The following is a 21,803-nucleotide window of genomic DNA, read 5'->3' on the forward strand; positions in this document are numbered from 1 at the left end:
CGCACATATTCTGTCCCTGTGTTTTAGGACTGTAAACAGCATTGCCAAATTCAGAGAGTGAGCTTGAACTTCCTAATAAGTGTTCCTGCCCATCTTGTTCATTTTGTTAATTAGCCCTTGTGGCGTTGGAGTGCAGCATATTGTTGAGACATAATTAATCAACTGAGCTTGTAATTACGCCGGGTTTGGAATGTGAGCGTGGTTTGGAGGCTGGTTCCGTTGCAGGGCGTTCAGCTTGAGGTAAACATCTTATTAACCGTGTCGGAGTACCTTGGCCAAGGCGGAGCAATGCGGTTTTATTTAGCTGGAGACGAATGTGCTGTTATCCATATTATGAAAATGGCCTCATAAAAGAACTGGTGCTTGATTAAGTTTATGGCCATTATGGTTCTGAGGTGGTCGAGCTAATGGAAAAAGACTTCAGTAGCTGTGTGGAGACAGCAAGAGAGATGATTTTTTTATAAAGTAAAAAGCCATTTGTTCAGCAAAGACCAAAGTGTGTGTGTGTACCTGCTTATATATGCATACAGTGTGTGGGAGTGTAAAGAGCACCTCAATTTCAAAGGGCAACTAGTACGTAAGGACAGAAAATGGAACATGGATCACATCCCAAGCCTTTAATGCAGGTCTGTCAAAGGAGGAAGCCCTTCACAGACTGAGTGATGTGACTACAGACAGGCAAACCCCTCATACTCAGTGACTCCTAATCAGGTTTTACGTTTTGAAAAAGCTATAGAAATGCTTTTGTTTTCCAGGTACTCCGATTTATTATGCCACAGAAAAATACCAAGAACATAAAGTACAAAGAAACATACACAAAAGCCATTTTCACCAATGCTCCATAGCCCTTCTATACACATTTCCTGATAAAAGTGCAACTGAAAAGGCATTGTGTTTACTTTTATTGCACAAAAGGACGAGAGCACAATGGTAAACAGATAAACAGATTCATCCGCATTATACTCCTGACTCAACTTCAGGTCTTTACAAATGAGCACAGACAGCATGCTACTACAAAGTTAGTGAGGTACCCAGAGTCACGTTAAGGCCAAGTAGACCCCAACCCAACAGCCAGAGCGAAAATTGAACAATTAACAAAAGCTGTAATGAGCAGTCAAGCTTGTAACATTGTAGCCTCCATCTCTACTTGAGGAACCTTAAACTGTGCTCCCCTGTTCTTTATAGAGAGTACCCTTCCCCACAAGCCACTCTTGTTCACTCTCTTTCTAATTGTACTGTCAGGAACTTCTAACTGGGACCTTTAGAGTGTGAGATGTTGCTCTGAGCATTCCACAGTCTGACCTTGAAGTGAATATCCTGGGATAACCTCTGCTGGGAAGATTGTGCCATTTTGTTAATACACATTTGAATGCTGTAGACCAGCAAGATGCCCAAACTACTGCTTATATAGATGTTCTCACACTGACTGATCATTTACTATAGGTAATGATCAGCATTATCAGGCTGCTACTCACCTTCTTCAATACTATGAAAGCAGTACTTGGTGTTAAGGGTGTACTTAGTTTTACATAACTGTATAGAGTCCTCTAAAAACTCTTTTTTTATATGATGTGAAAGCATCCTGACCAAAACAAACATTGTATAGATACACACTTACTCTACTGCTGCGTGTTACATTTAAAAACGGTCATCCTCAGAAAAAGCTCTAACCTGCTTCTGCTGACACTGTGAACTTAACTCAGCGCTTTCCAGCCTAGGGGGCTTTATAACCCTACACAGTCTACATGCAAAGCACCCTAAGGAGCTAATATGACTCATTCCTTGAATTGGCCTCCGTAGTCTGTGAAATATGCAAGTATTAAGGGATCACAAGTAGAAACTAGTTTCATTTCAAGGATCACACACGAAAAACAGGCGGTAACCACTGTAATAACACAAACAACGCAGTGCAATGATCCTCTAGTCCTCGGTCACGCTGTCACATCTCTCAGGCCTGTAATAACAGGGTCCAGCGTTTAATTTTAGCTCGACTGAGCCTTTCACCTCACCACAAGATTTGTGTTTTCTTCAGAACACTTTATTTTGCTGAACTAATATATCGCCAGCAGCAGGCCAGCAACAACATGCGCGCCAGATGTGCATTTAAGTATAGTCTTGACATATGCTTACATACAACCACAAAAACTCGCTGAAATCACTTGTATTTGTGAAGAGCAATCCCCCAGGATGCGTCTCAGGCTGTGGTGAGCTTTCATCATTCAGGTGGACTGTCTAACTGTATCATCTGGGAAGGGATGGAGATCTCATTTTACCCAGAATTTTGCCCATCTAGTGTCAATTTTCAAGCTGCACTATGTCTGCTCAAATCATTTCAGACATAATAATGCTGCTTTTGCTTCTTTGACAGTGGCAATGACTCTGCCATACAGAGAATGACTGTAATGGTAGTGGATTTCATTTTGAGCATTTACAATGTCAGTTGTGCTCAGCACTGGTGATGTGGCCAGAAAACATCAAATTGAACAAATAAGGAAAAAGCCAATCTGTCACAGAATGACAGAAACCTCTTTTATAAAAATATCCCTTCTGGTGGGAGAGAAACGCAAATTGACAAATGCTGAATTTCTAGCAGAAGGCCATCATCGGCAACATCCATTTCAGAACAAGTCAGTTTTCATTTTCTATCAAAGCCTGTATAACCACAGTTGAATAAGCTGCTGTGCAAACACAATTCATAGCAGACATGGGATGACAAATTTCAATTCCATTTCCTGAATGACTTAATCGTGTTGTTCTCTGAAAAACTGCAGCAGGTAGAGGCAGTTTAGGGACACCCATAAGGCCATCAGGGAGAGAGATTGAGGGCAGGAAGAATAGGGACTGGGTCCAGCCATCGCCCATAGAATATCGATCTCAGAGCTGAGCTCTCCATCTTGTTGTTTTCTCCTTCCTCTGTTATTATCTACTATTCATTTGCAGATTTCGACTAAATATTTCCACGTCCTCCAAATATTATTGCACTTATCAGGCAGGTTTGCTTCCAAATTAAATTACCGTCAATAGATTGTTAAATCGTTTGAAGCTTTAATCCTTAGGAGTACTTCACAGTGGCTGCTATTTCTAATTCCATTAATTCCATTTAAAAACTGCCAAAAAACTGACACTTCTCTCATTTTGTACCGGCACTTTGATTACCTGAAATGGTCTTTTCTAACCTTTGTGATTATTATGTTTTGTTTTTATGGTGTAAAATGAAACAGCAGTAAACAGTGAAGCTAATATCAATGGGATGAAAATATATGGAGTAATCCTACATGGGAGTGTCATGGGTGCATTGTGCCGTAAATCTTTGGTGCTTATAAAGGAATGTTCAGGGCAGGGTTAGGAGTGGTGGACTCCCTCACTTACAATGTGATAATTATGTACAGGGTAATAAAACAGAATGACTATTAATGGAAAATAATAAACTTTAACTGGTATCAAAATTGGGGGTTGGATTGCACAAATACGAGACACTTGATTAAATGCAGAATTGCTATTATTGGCCCCTGATTCTCTGTAGCATAAATTCAACAGGGTTCCAGAAACCTTGACATGATGACACCAAACAATTGCAGATTTGTTAGCTGAACATTTATGATGCCACTGTCCTGATCCATCATATTCCAATGGTACTCTACTAGATTGCAATCAAGTGACTGTGGAGGCCATTTGAGTACAGTGAACTCTTCTTCAATGTTGAACCAGTTTGAGATAATTTGAGTTTTGTGACATTGGTGTGTTATCCTGCTGGAAACAGCCATCAGAGGATGGCCACACTAGCAGTTTGGCCAATCTTGTCTGGCATCAACAAGGCATTTTCACCATGAGAGCTGTTGCTCACTGGATATTTTCTCTGGATTTTTTGGACAATTCTTTGTAAACTGTGGAGATGGTTGTGTGGGGAAAATCCCAGTAGATCAGCTGTTTCTGAAATACTCGCACCTACCCATCTGACTCCAAAAGTCTCTATTCTGATGCTCAGTTTGAACTTCAGCAGGTCGTTTTGATCATATCTGCCTAAATGCATTGAGTTGGTGCCATGTGACTGGCTAATTAGATATTTGTGTTAATAACAGATGTACCCAAGAAAGCTGTCAGTGAGTGTTAGATTCAGTCAGAGTATGCTAGAAGCGTGTTTAGAAAGGCAAAGTAAGGCGAACTTACTTGGTATCAAACTGGTTTGCCTTGTTCTTCGTACATGAACCATAACCTTCATATTTCATTGTTCCAGTCCTGTTTTTTTCACCTCACTGTAACACAATTTCATTGTTTGCTCAGGACATTGTAATGAACCTGCCTAGAAATGTCTTTGCACTTAAGGCAAGGGGATGATCAAAGAACCGTTGGCCTTACTGAGTGTATTCCTCGTTTCTGTGATTCCGAGTTTTTCATGCCTGTCGTCATCCCTCTTTAGAGAATGAATAATTGCACATTTAAAAAGGAGCAAAAAACATGTATTGTTTAAGTGAAACCCTCCAGTGAATTTGGGTAAAGTGGGAAAAAGAGAGGACAGGGAAAGTAAAAAAGAAAAACAGACTTGATGAATAAACTGAGGTAAGGAGGTGTAGATGGAAAATAAATCACCAAGGGTTGAATTGTAGAGCTCAGAATTCTACTTTCACCTTTTCTTGAACCCTATCTTTCCACGTTAAGGTCCCTCTATTCAATGAGCCTTGTGGCTTTTTTTTTCCCAGTGCTAGTCACCCAACCACAATGATCCATCACCAATCCATGACAGAGGGACTGTCACCACTTAAAGCCACTTACTTGTGTTTATGTGTGCAGCTTTATGTCTGCATCCTCCAGCTTATTTGCAGTAGAAAGCTGCTATGAGAGCTGGTCAGGCCCAGGCATGCATGCATTCATCATTATTGCTTATTGTTAATAGCCGCTCTTTGACATTGTACAGTTTGTCCTTGGATACAAAAGTGCACGGCAGAGCTCAAGAGGCTCCCACATACTTGGATATCTTGTAACAATAAATTCTTTGACTGTTCAATTCGCTTATTATCCTCCACCAGTCTGATACCTGAAACCTAACCGTCTCAGATATTCGCCTGATATTTCTCCTTGTATTGTAATTTTGAAATCAATTCAAATTCGAGATGGTGTCTTGGTGTCTTATTGTGAAATTTATTTTGTTCATCCAGCACAAATGCAGAGAGACTTGGTGCACTAAAATCAATATCCTTATGGGACTGTTATTTTTGTAAGACTCCTGCAGAGGTCGGGCAAAAGCAATGGCGTCCTTATGCGAAGTGGCTTGGCATTAGATTAGATAAGGCAACGGAATAAATTTTTCATGCCCATCATCATTACCATCATTATAACGATACCTTCCATCACTTTTCTATTACACCTTCCCGCCATCACTATCAATTATCCCTGGAACCACAAATCACCAGGACAGAGCTCATTTCTCACCAAAGTGTATCCTGAATAAAACTGAGGCCTAATTGCGCTCGTTGGTGGCAGGGGACATAAAGCGTGGAAAAAATAAAGAAAGGAAAATCAATGCCTTAACTAAAGAAGCCAGTGAATTATTGATGAGGGGCATGTAATGGGATCCCAAGTGTCTGTTTCTCCTTAGCTTGGACTGCTTGCATTTCAGTTGTGGCCAAAGTAGAAACACGGGAGGTGACATAAACCACCCACTAACATCTCCACAGGCAGATTAGCTGACCCGAATTACCTGGGGGTGCTGTGGCTCACACTCATGGCAGTGGTGCACACACACAAGTCCTATATGCAAGTCTTATGCGTACAGATGTAACAGTTAACCTGCATACACGCTTTCAAGCATTTAAAGTTACTTTAATCAAAGTCAGACTTTCAAGAATTTGTTGCCTCTGCTGTTTAATTTTGACAAGCACAACAATAAAGTCATATTTTATGGTGGTACTAAACTGAAAATGTTTTCTCAGACCACTGCTTAGATGTTTTTAGTATTGCGCTGTTTAGCATTCCACACCATGTTGTAGCAAAGAGAACCACAGCTTAGTGTACTGATTGGGCAACTGACCATATAAAGAATCTTAGTTAACATTATTAATATACTGCACTGTGCAAAAGTCTTGAGTCACTCCCCATTTCTTAATTTTTTTGGACAAGTGGAGGACAATAGAAGGAGCCGCACCGCTAAAAACCAGAAACAACAACAAAGTATTTACAGCAGATGAAAAACTGAGAGCATTGTCCTTAAGAAATAAGAAAAAATCCACCAAATACCTGACACGTGACATCTGGTTGATTCATTTCACCGACGCCTCGTCTGAAAGGGTTTCAGGATGGAGGTACAGCCGTCTGTAAAACACGGTGGAGGCGATGTCATGGGTTGGGCATCTTGTCAAAATTTATGTTATTATGAACACAGAAAAGTACCATTAAATTTTAACCCACCATTCACTACCATCTGGAAAGCAACATGTTTTTCAGCAGTACAGTTATCCCAAATACACTGCCCAGTTAGTAATAATAATGCTGCTGTCCAGAGCCCAGACATGAATATTGCTGCTGCTTGCATGCTTTGAATGTCCTTCAAGAAGCCCGTAGTACTATTCCTAAAGACTACTTAAAGAAATTATAGGAGAATAAAGGTGGTAATACTAAATACTGACTGTTTCCTTGCAAATTATAAAGAAATGAAGCTTAAATTAAGACTTTTCCTCTCTAAATCTGAACATTTTTTAATAGATTTTTTAATAGAAAGTGACACTGGAATCTAGTGCATGTTTATTTGACTGCAATGAGGGCTTTAACCTCGATTGTTTCGTAATAATTGGGAACAAAAGATGTCGATGATGAAAATTGCAGTGACATTTCAAATTGATGCTTTTGTTTGCCCAAAAGCTATTACATTAGAAAAAAATACACAAGCAGTAACATCGAGTGCTCGCTTTCGCAAAGTGAAAACAGCAAATGCTGAACATTTTTGCTTGATGAAAGACTCGAGCTATCAGTTGATTAATTTTCTGTCATCTGAACTACTCATTCAGCAAAAACAATATACCAAATAACTTTAGTTGTGACATTCAAAGCTCTTCTTAACACAGAGGTCTGTGTGATCTGTCGCGCAGTCACATATTTCTCTCACAGCAGAGCGCAAATTTCAGTTTATCGTTGAATAAACTGCAGAAGCCTTGAATTTATTGAAGCCTTGAGATATTTAGTAAATGCTGGAACCAAAGGAACAATTACTGCCAAAATGTTTGATTTCTTTCACACTTTTCACCCAGTAACATACATACTAATTAGAATTTTAACTATGCGCAGCAATTCACATGCAAAACTCCATTCCTGCTGTATTTCAGTTTGAGGAATGAAAACCTGCATTGTTTACCCACACCGTCATTGTGCTGCTTGTTTTTGCTGCCAGAGGAGAAGGCAGGCTAGCTTCTCCTTAGCTGGAGAAGAGGCAGAAAGGAGGAATGTGAATGAGAGGTAGAGAGAGGGTGGCCAGGTGAGGCCTGAAAGCTGCCTTTGTGTGGCAGCTGGCAGAAAGAACACTGACCTTCACTGTGAGGTGTGTTCTCCACACAGACACACACTGTAGGTACTGTACAAGTTTGGAGGAGTTATGAGGGGATGTTTGGCAAAAAAAAAAAAATACCGTTGCAAATTTACAAAAAGCCTTCGCTCAGTCCGTCCGCGGTGAATGGACGTCTCAGAGCCATAAAGCGGTTATGTTTTCCTGCTGTGTTTCCACATCTCAGTTTTAGATGCTAAACGCCGTCTTATTTTCTCCTTCACTGCACCTCAACTGTATCTGCTTCAGTTCAACTGGAGCTTGAAGAGCTCGATAGCATCAAGCCCAGTCAGCTGCTCCCAGTTTCTCATGCTATCAAATGAGCCTGTAAATAGCCATCCCTTTTTATAGGAGTGTGGGAGCCGGAGAGGGATGAAGGTAGACTTGACGAAAAGATGATTTTGATGTGTGGCTGATCTCGGTTGGATGCCTTTTTGAAAGTGCGCTGAGTTAACTTTTCCCAATTTTCTCCTTATGAGCTCCAGCCGAAGAAGGATTTTGACAGCTTAAAACCCTCCGCTGGCCGTGAAACATTACCCAGCTGTGGTACTTGAGTGCTATTTGATTATATGTGTGTTTGTGTGTATTAAATGTGATCGGGGGGTTGCAGATTACATATGACTAACCGAAATGAAAAGCTATACCCACTGGGCTATGAAAAGTGTTAGTTACGGCATCTGCTGAGACAGCAGTTAAACAACTATAACCCAGTGTGTTTCTCAGTGCTGGTTGCAGAGCTGTGATGCTGCTCTGTGTACTGATGTGTATTCTTGTTTGTTTACTTCTCCCCAGGAGGGCCCCTGCAGACAGCAGTTGTGCCAGGCACTATGAGGCAGCAAGCTTGGCCTGCGAGAGCGGAGAAATCACCCTTCATCACTCTCGGCCGGGCTGGACAGCGGAAGAAATGTACAAAGCAGCAGCGCGTGCTACAGCAGAGGCGGGCTAATACACACATCTGAGCGTACAGTTGAAAGCAAATGGCAAGGCCAGAAAGAGACTGAAAGAGGGGAGTCAGTAACTTAGACTGTGTCCTTTCTAAATGGCAAAGTGGACTGGGCCACATTCAGAGGCAGCGATGTCCTTGTTAACACATTGTCCTCCATTAGAAGCTCCTTGTTAGAAGTTGCAAGTTAGTCCCAAACCCCTGTGAGGCTACAGAGCTGAGGGGACAACAAAAGTAAAAACAGAGGACGAAAGCGAGACAGAGCAGGGAAAAAGGAGACTGTCACAGGCCCTCATGCAGGCGCGTAAGAAGTATGTTCTGCTGGGCTTGTGTGCGTGCTGCTGGCTGGTCCTCTTTTACTGGGGTGGAGGAGTCCAGCTGCGTCTACTCCGCCTGCTGACACGCCACCGGGGTGATGTGATGCGCCCCTGGCCCAACTGGACCGACAGAGCCTTTTTGCCCCGCTATGCCCACTTGGATGAACTTCAGACAGACCCTGGGATGGCAGAGTCACCCCGCCAGCGGCGCCAGGCATGGTCTGCCATTTATAAAGACAGCCGCTGTCGCATGGAGACCTGTTTTGACTTCTCTCGGTGTCGCCGTAGAGGAAGGGAAGGGTTCAGAGTGTACATATATCCATCGGAGAAAAACGACCGCGTGTCAGAAAGCTACAGGAAGATCCTAACATCTATAGCCGAGTCACGGTACTACACCTCAGACCCCCGTGAGGCATGTCTGTTCGTGCTTGGTATAGACACCTTAGACAGGGACCAGCTATCAGGACAGTTTGTGCCCAATGTGGATGAACGTATCCGTGGTTACCCATTGTGGAATGACGGGCGGAACCATCTGATTTTCAACCTGTACTCAGGCACGTGGCCTAACTACACAGAGGACCTGGGCTTCAACATTGGCCAGGCCATCTTAGCCAAAGCCAGCCTCAACACAGAACATTTCAGGCCGGGCTTTGATGTCTCCATCCCTCTCTTCTCAAAGGATCACCCGCAGAAGGGTGGAGAGCGGGGCTGGCTGGTGAGGAACACAGTTCCACCACGAAGGAAGTACCTGCTGATGTTCAAAGGGAAGCGCTATCTAACGGGCATCGGCTCAGACACAAGAAATGCGCTTCATCACATTCACAATGGCAAGGACATTGTGTCGTTGACAACATGCCGCCACGGGAAGGACTGGGAGAAGCACAAAGACGCCCGCTGCGACCATGACAACCTGGAATACGAAAGGTAAGATGGGCCACAGTGAATGTATGAGTCAATGTGGCATTATATAAGGATTCATAAGAAATGGTGGAAAGGTTTATATTTTTTATTAAGAAATACACAATGGGGTTGTTCTGCTTGCCTTCCCGTTTGAACTTTACATGCTGTTTTATTGGTCTTTTAGATGTAGCTGATTTTCTACAAGCTGTGTCAGGGGTAGCTTTCGTGTCCCACTGGTTATTTTTGTCTCTCTTTTATTGCTGCACACTTTTTGACTGCCTGAGCTTATGATATTTGGCAGTTGCATCCTAGATCAAAGATTTTAGACACTAACTCACGTCTCTGGAAATTTAGATTCAGGTCACAACTTCCAGCGATCCTTTTTATTCTTAAATTATATTAGTCCTATTAAAGGGTGATTGTAATGTGGCTAACTTGTGGTAACTGACCTTGAGCACCCTTACTATTTAGGGTTTCAAATATATTACAGTGTGATAGATGGGCAAATTAGGGAATTCAGCCAAAGTGCACATGCAGTTATTTCCACTTTGTGTTTTGTGTTTAATAATACAAGTCCAGGAAAAAGCATAGCTGCAGCTAATGAATTACAACTGGAACTGCTGTGTGAAACGAACCAAAGCAAAGGTCAGCGCAAAGAATGGCTTTCCGAAATCTGTTAATAATAAACTGCTGTTGGGTTTAAGGGTGCTATTTTTCTTTTGTTCAGACCGTCCATGTTTTTCACGGCAAGATGTTCTTGCTCGTGTTGCACCGAGAATGCTTGTCACTGTTACTTAAGTCAAGACAAAGAGGTGGGGAGGATAAAACGCATTGAGAAATGAGCTTACAGCAACACCTAAAGGGCTTTATTGCTAAAACAATATTAATGTCGGGATGTGACATGTGAAAACAGGTTGAACAATGTCACAACTAACAAATTATATATTTCCACTGAGGTCCTGTGTGCTGTTTGAAGCTCTTCACCCAGTGGTTTTTCGCCCATTGTCGATTTAATAATGAAAAGCTTTTGGAGACACACCCATCGGCTTTGTACATTTCGCAGCAGCAGCTTGGTAAACATGTCTTTTCCTCCCTGTGCCTCCCCCCTTGCTCATTTTTCCAGTCAATTAGAACCATGTGCCTCGGAGCTGATCACTACCTTTCATCGTGCGTTTCATACAGTTGTGCACTGTGAAACATCAGCATAAGCTGTTCACACCTCAGTCACATGCAAACCTTTTTTTTTTTTCATTTTTGCTGGGTGTTCAGCTTTTGATTCAGTTATAAAAAAAACCCCAAAAAAAATCAAATGACTCAAAACAGGTTTATCTGCCAACAGTTGCCTTACAGCAGACACACAGGTCAACATCAACCAGACATTCAGGTTTTGGTTTACAGGAAGAATAATTAGTGCTCCCGAGCACAAAAAGCCTGAAATCCAGCATCAACACTTCTTTTTTCTGTTTACTGTAAAGAAAACGTTACACCCTGGTAATTGTTATGGACGTATTAAATGTGGAGTAGCTTTAGACCCCAGTGGCTGTTTCCATGCTTCTTAATTTGCTTTTTTTAATCAACTTTTAATAGCTTTTTTCATTAAGCAGGAGTAAATGTAATCATTTTGTATGGAGCAATCAAATATATGTTCAGTAATGTAATTCTATGACTATAGTCTACTTTTTTGTGCAATTTCTATTATCTTTTATTATTCTTTGCAGTAGCATTTACATAGAGATGAACAACACGGGCGTCTCTTTTTCGCTTCCCACTTGCTGAACTTACACTTTGCAATAAAAGTCTCTGCAGCTGAAGTGCTGACAGAGCTTCTCATTATAAAGTCAGTGCCTGTCCGTTCATAGAGACATACCATGGTATTCTGATGGTGCAGAACATTTGGAGAAAGGAGATGATGGATTCCTGCAAAGAGCAGGAAAAGAATTAGAGGTAGAAGTTCGAGTCACACCAGACTGTCAAAGCATGGCTGTATTGGGGATAACAGAATAAAACTGCAAAGCAAATTTTGGAGGGCCTATTAACATGTCAGTATACTAATATAATGAATATGGAAAGTTGTGGTGGCACACTATACAATATAATATAATTTGCTTCAAATTCCATAGTCTGTTGGTTGATCTGATCCAGGAACATGCTTTAGACTATACCGTAGGCTTGTTTACATTGGAGGCATGGGGATGGAGCTCTGTAAGACTTATGAATGAATTCATTTATTCCACTCAGCCCACTACTTAAACACCGGGTGGGGAGGTGGGAGGGTTATGAGGAGGTAGAGAGGATAGTGGGGGATGAGAGGCAGTTCCAATGTAAATCTGTGGTAGAGCAACGGCTCTGAGGGTGCAAGGGTGCAAACGGGGGAGGCAAATGGAGACAGCCGTCATTTGTACAAAAAAAGTTTTAAAAAAGCTGATTTAAAAAGAAACCTTTTCTCCTTTTGTATGAATTCTCTCTCTGTGGTGAATTAGAGATGAGAGGGGATGGGAGCAAGGGGAAGGTGCTGGATCATCTCTCTTGTTGCATCCTTTGAATTTCCCTCTGGGGGAAAGAAAAAGGGGGATTTCTGCAGGGAGAACATGAGAACCGTGGTGGCCGTTGAATTAAGACGTGTCAAAGAAACAGGAGAAGGAGAGAAAAACTGCAGGAGCAAGATTTAGATCGCGTAGCAACACATCCTCGTTACTCCATCTGTCTGCAGTTACATAGTTTGCTTCTTTATTTTTGATCAAAAATGCAAGTGAAAAACGACTGCTCTGCTCCTAATAGGCCGTGTCACTGAGAAAGCATGCTTCTTTGTTTGTGACTGTCACTGCTATACACGGCGTGCATGAGCTTGTGTTCGCGTTTGAGACCGCGTCTTGGTTAATGAGGCTCTTAGAAGGTAGCACCAGGTTAATGATCGCCTGCATCTGGTACACCAGCAGATTAGCCTTGAGAGACCTGGACAATCAGTGACATAAGCAACCCATGGGGGAGAAAAGGGAGGAGGAGGGGAAGGAGGAGGAACTAGGAAAAGGGGGGGGGGGGGGGGGGGGGGGGACTCAGATGGAGCGAACAGTTGAGCGTCATGACATAATTTTTCTGCCCCAATAAAAATCCCCCTCCCCCCTTTTTTTTTATTAGAACATGATAGGAATGCAAAAAGGTTTCCTTCTGGGTAAACACTGGCTCCTCGTTTTGTTTTAACAGTAAAAATATATGAAGTTTTATAAGGAAGAAATGCTATATGGGTGATGAGATTACATTCACTAATGTATCTCTTGCCTTTAATTGCTAAACAGCTTTCAGTATAAAGTCATAGCTGGTGGATATAAAGGAAAAAATAAACTTTTTAGTCTATGAGTCTATAGAATACATATTTTTTACTGAAGAGTCTGAATGTTAGCAATTTGGTGCACAGCATGCGTAAATGGTAATAACATCGCAACTGAGGTAATAATATAAAAGCTGCGAATATCAAAGGTCCTACACTTTGAAGGTCCTAAACTGTGATACACTTGCACAGCTCATAGGCTCAGTTTCCAAATTGGAAAGCAATATTTTTACACGTAAACACGTTCATGCATACATTACATCTTTTTTTAATTAACCCCTTAACACAAGTAGCTTAATTTGTGTTAAGGTAATTGTGTTCCTCACTGACTCACAGTAGTTTACACCAAGAGGATTAAGCCTACAGACAGTCTGTGAAATTTGTCTTGAACATAATATCACCAACTCAAAATTATTTTGACCCTCGGCTCGGCCCATAGATTTAGCAAAAAAATATAAAAAATATCTTGTTGCCATCTCTAGAGGATAGATTTAGTTTTGTTTGCTGAGGTTTAAAAGGTTAATAATTTCATTTCTGTTTACACTTTAGAACAAAAAAGAAAGAAGAAAAAAATCAACACTATCGTCAAGGATGTTTTTTCAGCATCAGAAGTTGAAATTATACCTTTTCATACAAATGTCTGAAGTTTATCCTCAGTATACCTCGCCATATCCACTGTGTGTAACACCAATAGAAGTTTTACCTGTTTTACTCTGTCTTTATGCTCCTAAAATGTAAGTAAGTCAGTAAATTTTATTTATATAGCACATTTAAAATTAAACTGCTTTACAATAAAAAATAAATGAAACACACAAGGCTTTCGATACATTCATGCTAAATACTTTTGTACTTTATACATAATATAACAAAGCAACAACCTTTCCTTCAGCCACCGTACCAGACAGCAGCCAGTTCAAAAGCATTATTAATAAAAGCTATGTGTCCAGCTTAGATTTAAAGACGGTTTGCTCTAAAATGTTAGGTTATATTGCGTTTTTGTTGAGTTTTGTATAAGTGTTGCACTTCTGGCTTAAGGGAAAATTGGTATCTCCGTGGAAGTCCTCAAAGTACTTTTTTTTCATTAAGGGTTTGTTAAATACCTTTGTCGCTGCCAATTCTATTAACACAAAGTCACTCGTTAAAAGTGCGGAACAATTGGTAAATTGGACCCAAAGAATCCCATTAAAATGTGCCATAGGGAAAAGGCAATCTGAATAGGAACAGAAGGTGCCTGGAAATATTTTTTGGTCCGATTTTACTGGTGTGGAACTTTGAGTGTGTGTGTGAGAGAGAGAGAGCATACATGGATTATGGATGATAGGGAGGGAATACAGAATAAAATAGAAAAGAGACAAGTTGGAGATAGGACACAGTGGTACCCAAGGCATAAGAGTAGCAAGATAGAAAGGAAGAAAAGAAAAATGCCATGTGATAAAGATTATAAAAAAAAAAGTTGGAGGGGGGGAGAGAGACTGGGTGATACCGCAGGCAAGTTGAGGAAAAAGCGAGTATCAAACAGGGCAGGAGGGAGGGTGGCAAAGTGGGAGAGAAAGACGGGGAAGAGGAAGAGGGAATTGGAATAGCGGCGATAGTTGAAGCAAGGGAGAAGCAGCGCTGCAGCCTAATGGCCTAGTTTCCCTCGCTTTATAGAATTCTCTAAGAAAGGGTTGGGAAACGTGCATTGTACAGTGAATGTAAATGAGCAAGAGTGCGAAAAATCGAGAGAGAGGGGAGAAAGAAAGGGAGAGAAACGTACAAAAGGTGCCGCCAAAAACACTGAGTTCTAAACTTCCAGCTAAGAAGTGTGTTTGTGAAGTGGTGGCTTAACCAAAGATGGATAACACAGGAGGAGGATGAGATTTCAGTCGCTCAAATGCTGTGCATCACTGTTAGTTTTAACTGCGGTTGGTTTATATAAGTTCTTGAGTTGGAAACCGATGGTGATTATTGATGACCTCCCTTGAAGGAGGCTGAGGTTGTTGAAGGCGAAAGAGCTAGCACTCAGACTTTAAAACCTGGGTGAGAGTTCAGAATGAATGTAGCATACTAATCGGGCAAAACAGAACTGAAGGAATTTGCTACCCTAAAGTTAGAAGGAAAAGCTGCAGCAATGCTCCCAAGCCTGTGTGATTCGAAACGGATAGGTGCAATCTGTTCAGCTGTCATGTGCTTGCAAATGGGTAAGAATTCCTAAACTACGAAGGGTTTCGGTGCAGTTGATGAAAAGTGAATCAAGGCTGGAAAGGAAGGTGGTGCTGTTGTTACCTGCTGGTAAACATTGAAAAAAATATAGCAGCGTAGTTACTACTTCTGCACAAGCGCAATCTAAATTAATATGTGGGTGGGAACATGCATAATTATGTGTGTGTGTGCCTGGATCTGTAAATGCAATATGAGAAAGTGCAGTTTAAGATTTTGGCAAACTGAATAAGAAATGCTGCAGCCCACTGCAATTAGGGCCTGTGAAATTGTACCTCTGGAGATGCTGTGGTTTGTGTGTGCGTGTGTGGTTTGTGTGGCCCATATCTGCTGTCTCTGTTTAAAATACTTGGAAATGAGACGCAGCCTTGATTCTCTGGCACTTCTACACTCCATCCTCCGTTCTTTTCCTCCTCTCAGGCTCATGTCTTTCTAATCCCACACATCGGTCCTCTCCCCTCAGTGCTTTCAACAAGTCTTGTCATATATATATTAAATTAGACAGTGCCTCAAAGGTTGTATCCAGGGCTTAAGATTAACCTGCTGGCTCACCCACAAACTTACTGGTTTTAAGTTTGCTTTAAATCCATTATAATCAGTACTTTCACAGTGGATCAGATGGCTGTGAAATGTGGAAAAGACCTGAAGAATAAAGTCAGAACAATCTATCCCAATATGTCAATACTGGGCAATAAGTGAATAATTAATATGGCCGATAGATTAAGACAGGCGAAACACCCTTCAACCATGTTATGAGTGTAGACGTTGCATACTTTGTCCACCGGCGAGCACTCTGCAACTTGTCAACATATGTTTGGAAATCTAAAATGAGATGCATATACGAGCAATAAAACACAAATAAAACACATAATTCTTTAATACCATTGTCATAGTGTCTTAGTAAGGGATCATAAACACCAACATATTTGTTTATGTTTCATCTGTCTAAAAGAAAGGAAAACTATCGGCAAATATCACCAAATATCGGTGCTGGTTTTAAAAATGTGCTTCCAGACAAGTTAGCATCTGTTAGCAAAGTTAGCAAAATGCTGGTTTTTCTTTAGCTATCAGAGGTTGCCATAGGGTCACCAACCAGTCTCTAGCCCTGTGTGACTGAGACCGAACTAATGAAACTATGTAGTTCCTCTAAGCTCCACCAAGTTTTAATGTCTTTATTAATGTTATTTTCTTGGTTTGATTACAAGTTTCAGGTTTCAATTCAAGCTCATTGTGTCTGAAAGGAGTGTTGTGTCATCTCATCATTATAAAAAGCCCCAAAAGCTCTGATTAATTATCTAGTTAACATAACCTGGCAGCTTAACAGACAGAATTGCGTAATTGCAGTTGGTGGAGACCAAAGTGGAACTAAAAGAAGTATGAAGGAGGCTGGTCTAGCCTCAATACTGGTTTTAAGTATGAAGATAATGACACCTTTTGGATTTTTTCTTTAACCTTGGTGTCTTTCAGGTTAAAAAAAAAGTGAATTTCTTTCAATTTTGTCATGCAGCACACAGTTTTCTGTTTTTTTCTGTAGCATATATTGTGATCTCACTTCCAGGAATTATTGTGGACCGATAACACTTGGCCAAGGAGTAATTTGTAAGCTTGATTTGACTCTCAATTCTTAGTATTTAGATGGTTATTATTGGTTTTAGCCAAAAATGTGCAGGAGGGAGGCACATTTGTAAGGTCACAAATCAATCCAAGTTCACTTTATCTAGTGGAAATGATGTCTTTGACTGTATTTCTTACTTGGAAAAAGATTTTTTTTGGCAGTGGTCTTTGAAAGTTTCCAATCGCTGCTCATCTGGACTGATGAACAACTTTTATTCCACATAGAATTGAATTACATTTTGTATTTCTGATAAAGGATAAGCCAGTTGCAACCTGCTTATCATTTGCCTTTAAATGTTTGCGTTCCAGTCTTTATGCGGCCATTGTTTTCTCAACCGCTGTACTCAAAGCCTCAAACCTCCCACTTCCTAAACGCTATTATTTCCATTTTAATTTTTACTAAACCTGCTTCTTCAGTTGTTTAGAATAGCTTGTAATTTATCCGTCCTGTCAGAGGGCATTCATTGTAGCTAAAGCTTGTTGTTTGCACTGTCACCCAAGCAAAACCATCGACGCTGGAGCCACAGCCCTACATGAGTCAGCTCAGGTCTCAGCAGCTTTGTGCTGCATCAGGTCTGGAAAACTCCCTCATTATATTTTTTCAGACTGTACTGTATACAGTCCTGCAGTTGACTGCAGGCCTCCTTCCATCTTTCTGAGCTCCGGTATGCATAATTTATGAAAAGACCCAGCTTCTCCATGAAGGCAAACTTTTTTGACAGCACAGCTGTGTGTTTAGTGTTGCACACGATTGTCCTGCATGCTAATCACATGCTGCATACAAGCCCGGACGAACAGTACCTGCTTTTGCTTCTGACTTGCTAATCTATGCATTCCAGTTTTGACACCATGCTCTCCCGAACTCCATGCACGTTTTGATAAACTCTTTTTTCACCCTGCAAAAAGTAACAAAGGGAAATGTATTTATTCAATCCACACTTCAAGAAGTTACAAAGTTTTGACCAATGTCTGCATATCTGTCTGTGCACCTTTTTCAGTCTCCTACATCCATCATGGATTGATTTTTGTATTTCAGCTAAGGTCCCTCGTGAATGGTTTATCAGTGGTATATAAATCATTTAGGTTTCCTTTTTCCAGTTTTCAAACCTACTGACTTAAAATGTAACATAACTGTTAGTGTGCATAAGGAAGATGATTATCAGAGTTTTTTTTATTGTTGCACAAAGGAGACTAACTTCCCCCCTGTTTGAATCCTTGTTCTTTGCAAGATAACATGCTGCACTTAATGGACAGGCACAGGAGAGGATTTCTCCTTCTCATCTAACTTTGTAACATCGGCAGAATATGCATGGTTTATAAACTGGAGAGCTTTACACCATAGCAGCATACATTTCTCCAATACTCATAAAGTATGTCAGTGCCCATAAAGCACTGATAAACGTTTTATTTACCATCAGTCAAACAAATTCTAGTGGTGTTGTAGTGGAGAGTAGTCTTTTATGGTAACATTGTTAGAATAAGGTCCAAGACATATGAGATACAACTAAATGCTTAGATAACATTAATAGTTTTGTAACACTCCAGCTCCTCTGTATCTAATTTTAAACTAAAACATTTCACCTGTCAGTAGAGGCACCTGATCATAAATCATAAAGTGTAGTCACATTGTCATATTTTGTAGCAAATATTATCCAGGTGCTTCGAACTGGATCACCTTACCTGTAAAATCCTCTGTCTGCGGTTTGACCTCGCTGCGTTCACACGTGTGAAAACAGCGACGGTTTAAAAAGAATTCGGTTTTCTTCTGATAGCCTTCAGCAGTTTGGAAGCAGTAGTATTTTTTCTGAGGTCACGCGGTTACAAACTATGTCTAAACAAATCTTGACAGAGTTCATCTCAGTTTATTCCAAAGGAGCTCAGGATCTTTAATACACACTGTATAAGGAGGGGGCTTATCCAGAGCCCGTCTCAACGATGGCTCTGTTTCGCACTGATAATACGGGAGATTTGGCTTAAAGTTATAACTTTAGTTATGACTTGAGTAGTGAATCTAATTTTTCAGTAGAAATAATTCAGAGCAGAAGGCTAACCAAAGTCATATTTAATAAGATTCTTCTTTGGGGAACTGATTATAGCTTGGGGATGAAACATTTGCCCGATGGCATATTACATCTGAATTTATTGTGCAGTTTATGTTGGGAGTCAAATTGTATGCAGAAACACTTTTTTTTAAAACCTTTTAAACATGACTTTAGGTTCCACAAAAACTAGAAAAAAAGCTTTGAGATGAATGTGTCGAGGTTTATAATGTCATTGGTCGTTTTTTTAATAGCAGATTTAGTGTATAAAGATTTGAGCTTGCTTTGGCCTTGAAAATGTTCTTTCCTGTCAACCTCTGCCAGTGAGTAAACTCATTCAGCTTTTCCGCTCTCAGCTCTTCGTTCTTCAGTCGTAGCAAAGCTATACAACTCCAGTAAGTGCGAGTGGGTGGTTCCACTCTGTCAGGTGCATATCAGGTTTCTCAAGAAAGACCGTTTGGCCCAGGGGCTCTCTCACTGGTGTGGATGTCCTCTTAATGGGTGCCCATTCAGTGCCCTAATCGAGCCCTTTATCAACCCCGGCTAACGCCGTGGCGATCATAGCAGAAAAAGCCTGGAGCGACTGTGCTCGCTTTGTCCAGGCCAACTGGAGCGTAAAAGCTTTGACAATGACAATGCAGTTGGGAGAGAGAAAGAGAAGGAGAGAAATGTGGAGGGAGACATTTCTCATTCCTTATGCAGTTAAGGAGCCAGCCTCCAGCTCAGAGGCCCGATTTTCACATGTTTACTTGTTCTTAATAGCATCTATTTGACCTTTGACCCCAAGCAGCACAATCTGTGAGCATTTGTAGCTTAGTCATTATCAAGAGAAGGGAGGTATGTGATTGCTGATACATCTCAGTCTTTCTTTCTTTTGGTCATCAAAATTGTGAGGCGTCAAGGGAAAAATTTTAAGGGAAGGCACATTTCTGTATGGCTGACTCGTTTAAACCACCTGACCTCAACAGAAACAAAGAATGCTGAAATTGTTCAGGTTTCAAAGTTCAAACCATTAATGTGAAAAGAAGCCAGCAGGCATATCATTACAAAAACGACACGCAGCACTCAGACCAGATTTCGCTGCAATTAGGCTGTCCCAAACACATTTTGAAGAATTTTTTTTCCCAAGCACTTTCTCAGAGGATGCCCAAATTGCCTGAGATATCTGCCGTAAAATTAGGTCAGAAAATATTGTGTAGTGTAAGTTTGCAATAAGATGAAAAAGCTTTTTAATAACCGCTTCTTTTTTGCCCTCTTTGATGTAGAATGAAGGGCTCTGATTGGCTGGTCTTCAGATGAATGACTGATACACAGTGATAATCCCGACCACTGGAGGGTTCAAAGGACTCGCTAATATATGCGGCACTATCAACATTAACATGATCTGTGTATCTCATTTTTTAATAACGCGGTGGTGGTATTGGGGTTAAACAGGGATTTGGATGGAGGGCTACCCAAGCACCCTCTAATATGTTTTTATGCAAACTATTTGATAACCTTCAGTGTAATTACTTGATATTTCACTTACGCGCCATTCTTTTATTTGAGTGTTTGTAGCACTGCCTAATTATTTTATATATATATATATATATATATATATATATATATATATATATATATATATATATATACAATTTCAATTATTGTTTGACTCTATATATCCATACTCTACTGAGACAGAGGTGTCACTTTGAAAATCATGTCTTCTAGAGGGGAAAGCAATCAGTCCCACAATGTGTAACTTAACTGAGAGCTTACAGCTTGTTCATTACATGGGGTGTAATCTAGTGTTTCTATGTCAGATGGACATTGTAATTTAACTCTATCATTTGCTCACTGTGGACTACGTTCTGGGACAGTAGCATAGACAGTAGAAAACATGGAGGTGGCTACTGGGACATCACCCATTGGTTTGTCTGGTTTTGAAGCCTTGAGGCAAGCGTTTCCATGGAGGCCATCTTGGTTGCAAAAAATTGAATGCGATGAGTGGGGGCAGGTCTGACTGTGAAACTGCACAAATATTGGGTAACCTCTTGTCAGCCAATGAGCATGTGCTTTTAATAATCGTAGATAATGCTTCATTTTGAAAGATTTTTTGACCGAGGTTTACAAAATATAGAATTTCTTATCTTATCTTGACCCAAAACTCGACAGGAAAGTGTTTACAGAGGTTCAAACACAGCTATCACCATGTAGCTTTCGAACAGAATGCAGGTTTAAATGCAGGTTTAACGCATTTCTGGATTGGGTTGATTCATCATTTATTTATTTATTTATTTTACATCCTGGAAGCTACATCCATGTTTTTTACTATTTTGGACAGTGGTAGCAAAGCATTAATATTTTTATTTTTTTTTATTTTTTTGTGTGTTGCGTTTGCATGCAATGCTATTCTCTACATTTTTGCTAGCAGTGAGGAAAAGCTGAGTTTGTTGTTAGTGCAACTAATTAAACAACTGCACGGCATTTTGGCAACGCAGGAAAGTCTTGCTTTGCCCTCAAGGTCCAATAATGACGTGGTAGAAAGTGAAAACTATGAATAGGAAATTACACCCATTCCATAGCACCAGCCGGTGTAAAAAACCCCAAAACAAAGCAAGTACACAAGGGTGGTGCTGAAGATTTTGATATGCTATGCTTATTCGAATACTGATCCTTTATTTTACACAAGAATTGGCCACAGTGTTTGCAGGAGTATCACAACAAAGGCTGGATAGAATAGAGGCCGTACTTATCATAAGAATAAGGGAAACTTAACTAGCCGCCGCTTGTTAGATTGAAAAAGGTTTTTTCCAATTAGTTTTTGTGCTACCTGTGCTGCATGCAAGTCAACACTGTGTGTGGGCAGTGCAGACAATAAAGCCCTTTCTTCCAGAAACAAATATTCCGACAGTTCTCTCAGAAGAAGCCTTGCTCTCCGCTTGCTGTAGCCTCTCAG

General features: G+C 40.7%; 1 protein-coding gene across 3 annotated transcripts in view; it reads left to right on the top strand.

Annotated features, from left to right (window-relative positions):
* The window catches only part of ext1c (exostoses (multiple) 1c), an 89,010-nt gene that overhangs the window by 7,234 nt on the left and 59,973 nt on the right, over positions 1 to 21,803 (top strand). For all 3 annotated transcript variants that reach the window (XM_080863633.1, XM_080863635.1, XM_080863634.1), the window contains exon 2: positions 8,321 to 9,712. In XM_080863633.1, the coding sequence (XP_080719759.1) occupies positions 8,766 to 9,712 (947 nt within the window). In that variant the 5' untranslated portion in view covers positions 8,321 to 8,765. The remainder of the gene's footprint in view (positions 1 to 8,320; positions 9,713 to 21,803) is intronic.

This window comes from Rhamphochromis sp. 'chilingali' (assembly GCF_963969265.1).
Source record: "Rhamphochromis sp. 'chilingali' genome assembly, chromosome: 17".
NCBI classification, from domain to species: Eukaryota; Metazoa; Chordata; class Actinopteri; order Cichliformes; family Cichlidae; genus Rhamphochromis; species Rhamphochromis sp. 'chilingali'.